At 48.0% G+C, this 3,040-nt stretch overlaps 1 protein-coding gene across 3 annotated transcripts; it reads left to right on the plus strand.

Annotated features, from left to right (window-relative positions):
* The first annotated feature begins 261 nt into the window (after positions 1–261).
* Positions 262–2,686, plus strand: LOC123097880 (THO complex subunit 4A). Of its 3 annotated transcripts, none has more exons than XR_006447504.1 (6): positions 262–616; positions 735–878; positions 1,397–1,465; positions 1,533–1,711; positions 1,791–1,921; positions 2,179–2,284. XR_006447504.1 is itself a non-coding variant. In XM_044519728.1 (6 exons), exons 1-6 carry the CDS (start codon positions 401–403, stop codon positions 2,403–2,405), a joined length of 885 nt encoding a protein of 294 aa, XP_044375663.1. In that variant the 5' UTR covers positions 262–400; the 3' UTR covers positions 2,406–2,686. The 3 variants fall into 3 exon arrangements, 2 of the variants coding, with proteins under 2 accessions (XP_044375663.1, XP_044375664.1); XM_044519728.1 differs by having other exon boundaries at positions 1,872–1,921; positions 2,179–2,686; XM_044519729.1 differs by lacking the exon at positions 1,791–1,921 and having other exon boundaries at positions 263–616; positions 2,179–2,686.
* Positions 2,687–3,040: the final 354 nt, after the last annotated feature.

Raw genomic sequence — 3,040 nt, forward strand, 5'->3', positions numbered from 1 at the left:
AACTGGTTTGGCATAATGATGTCAGGAAATAAAAAGTGGTCTGGCATAATGGAATTTGTAGGAAGGAAGAACGAGCCCACCAAGGTAGTAGAGTCCGGTCCGACCGCGAAGGCCCGAACCGACCCAGCCAAAACAATCCCCGTCGCGCCCGCGTGGGTCGTGAGTCGTGAGTCGTGCACCCCCACCCCACCCCACCTCACCACCACGCGTTCTCCCTACGCGTCCCCCCCCCTACTATTTTATCGCGCCGCGCCCGCCTCCCGCAAAAATATCTCCCAAATTCCCCAACGCCCCACGACTTGGCAACCCTAATCAGCTTCCCCCACCAATTCTCGATTCCCCGTCGCCGAGCTCCCCCTCCCAACCCTAGCGCCAGATCCGCTCGCTCGCCCGCGCAGCCATGGCGGAGTCCCTCGACATGTCCCTCGAGGACATCATCAAGAGCAACAAGAAGGGCAACTCCTCGTCCGGCGGGGGTGGCCGCCGCCGCGAGGGCCGCCTTGGATCTGCCGCCGCCGGCAGCGGCGCGGCCGCGGCCGCCGCCGGAGGCGTCCGCCCCAACAGGCGCGCCTTCAAGAGGTCGGGGAACAGGGCGGCGCCCTACCAGCCGCCGAAGGTACGAACGAATCGCACGGGCTAGGCCTTGCGCCGTCGGCGGAGGATAGTCTTCCGTTTTCGCCGAGGCGGGGGAGGATGATCTGGTGGTTTTCTCACTCTGGTGTGACGCGATCCAGGCCCCGGAATCGGCGTGGCAGCACGACATGTACTCTGACGCCTCTGCCAGAGGCGGCGGCGGCGGGAGGGTCTCTGCTATCGAGACCGGCACCAAGCTCCTCATCACCAATTTGGACTTCGGCGTCTCAACCGAGGACCTCAAGGTATATACGTCGCGGATCTACATGTCCAGTTGTTGCTCATGTAATTTGGCTGCTTCTTAGTACGTAGTTGGTCTCAAAGAATCTCATAGTTTGCCTGGAGCTTGTATCAGTCAAGCTATTTTATAGATCTGGCACAGACTCAGTACCACAACTGTGATTTGGTCGTGCTAGCAGTCTTGCGTTGTTGAATTTTCTTAGCTTGTTCCTGTGAATAGGACTTTAGTTCTCAATTGTAATTAATCGTTAATGGTTGTCTCGAAGGGTGTGACCTCTTTACTGGCGTGATTATGTTTTCAGTTGCGCTGTGGCAGTCTCGATTTGATTCGTTTAATTGATGATTTTTTTGCATATCTTATTGCTTACTTCATAAGTTGACGCTCACTTGGAATTTTTTCTTGTTATGGTCTCTCAGTTTGTATAGTGTACTTAAATGTTGATATGCTCTCCATAAAATGCTTTTTGCAGTTTCTTGTTCATAAGGTACTGTTTCTGAGTTATTTTTTCTTTGAATGGTTCAGGAGCTTTTCTCCGAGCTGGGTGATGTGAAGCGATGCTTGATTCACTATGACCGAAGTGGGAGGTCTAAGGTACTTCTTTGTTCCATTTTCCATGTGTGTGTTCTGTGTGATGCCTAACAGTACTTATGTTCTGCAGGGAACAGCTGAGGTTATATTTGCAAGGCGTGGTGATGCTGTTGCAGCGCTGAGGAAATACAACAATGTCCAACTTGATGGCAAGCCTATGAAAATAGAGATACTTGGGACTAACACTCCTACTGCTCCAGCTGCACTACCAACCAATAATGGAACCTATGCTAGGAATGTTGCTAAGAGGTATGTTAGATTTGGTGCATTACATATTTGTGGATTCAATTTATTGCAATTAAAGTATCTGAATTTGCCTGTTTGCCAGAATTGGTCATAAAGTCTTGTGTGATATTAAATGTTGTGGATGGTGAATTGGTGATAATACAATTGCTATTATATATCGCAGAGGTGTTCCGTTATATATCGCCCAATATTTCAGGAGACATTATATAACAAGTAGGTGCTCGCCGTGTTGCAATGGCATCACATTTAGTTTGTTCTTAGTTTGTAGGGGTATTAGCAGAAATGAATTATGAATTTCAGTTTCAAGAATTCATCTTTGTCTACATAGTTAGCTGGTTAGGTTATCTAGCATATTAATCATGTTCCACCATTTTTCTGCTTTATTGAATGTTTATAGGTGCACCTTTTATTGCTTTGTTTGTTAGTAATAGATTTTCCCACCTTACCGTACACCGCTTCATTTGTTACAGTGCACCAAGGGGTGTCTCAGCTAGTTTGCCACAGAACAGACCCCGTGCAAGGGGTGGGAGGGGTCGTCGTGGTGGTGGCGGAGGCAGTGGATCTGGCGGTCGTCGTGGGAAAGAGCGTAGCCAGCCAAGGTCTGCTGAAGAACTTGATGCTGAGTTGGAGAAGTACCATGCACAGGGTACGACGCCGATGCAGACCACCGAATAAATCGACATCTTTGCAGCGTTGATATTCAACATGAAATTTGAAGGGTGCCCCTTTGTTCCCGCTTTTTGTGCTACTATATGTTCAAGGGACAACAAAACCTTTTACTTGTCAGGTTCTTGGCTTACTGAATTGTATGGGTTATGTGTCTACATAGAACTAGAGTTGAGTGGATACCGGTGAACACTACTGTTATGAACATTACTTGATTGCCTTTAGTTTCTGCCTTCCTTGAGGAGCGCAAGGACTAAGGACCACCCAAGTTGCTCCGCATGTGAAAGTTATTGAAGATGTATGAGGTGCTCACATTCCTTTGCCGCCCATCTAGAGGCTGAAATTCAGATGTGTCATGGTGATCAAGCTAAACCCTTATTTTGGGTGGTCTTTGGGCGTTGTTTCCCCGCTGAACGATCTTTTAAGCTTCAGCCATCTTTAGTAAGAGGTATGTTTCCCTATCTGTTTACATTTCTTCAGTTAGTTGGTATACTTTATTCATGGGTTTAATGATCCTTTTCTCTCAAATTGCAGGTGGTTGCTACTCTTGTGTTATTATGCTAGCATTGCTTTATTCTCTTGCCCATAGCAAAGCTACATGCCAGCTGGAGAGATTGTGTGATCTTCCTTCGCCAGGTGCTCAACAAGTTGCCTGGTATGGTTATT

This window comes from Triticum aestivum, chromosome 4D (assembly GCF_018294505.1).
Source record: "Triticum aestivum cultivar Chinese Spring chromosome 4D, IWGSC CS RefSeq v2.1, whole genome shotgun sequence".
NCBI lineage: Eukaryota > Viridiplantae > Streptophyta > Magnoliopsida > Poales > Poaceae > Triticum > Triticum aestivum.

What these genes read in the sequence shown, in the direction of transcription:
- LOC123097880 (XM_044519728.1), top strand. Translation starts at nt 401, where the DNA reads ATGGCGGAGTCCCTCGACATGTCCCTCGAGGACATCATCAAGAGCAAC. An exon ending in ACCGAAGTGGGAGGTCTAAG is followed by an intron (nt 1,466 to 1,532) that starts GTACTTCTTTGT and finishes TATGTTCTGCAG; the next exon opens with GGAACAGCTGAGGTTATATT. An exon ending in GCTAGGAATGTTGCTAAGAG is followed by an intron (nt 1,712 to 1,871) that starts GTATGTTAGATT and finishes TATATATCGCAG; the next exon opens with AGGTGTTCCGTTATATATCG.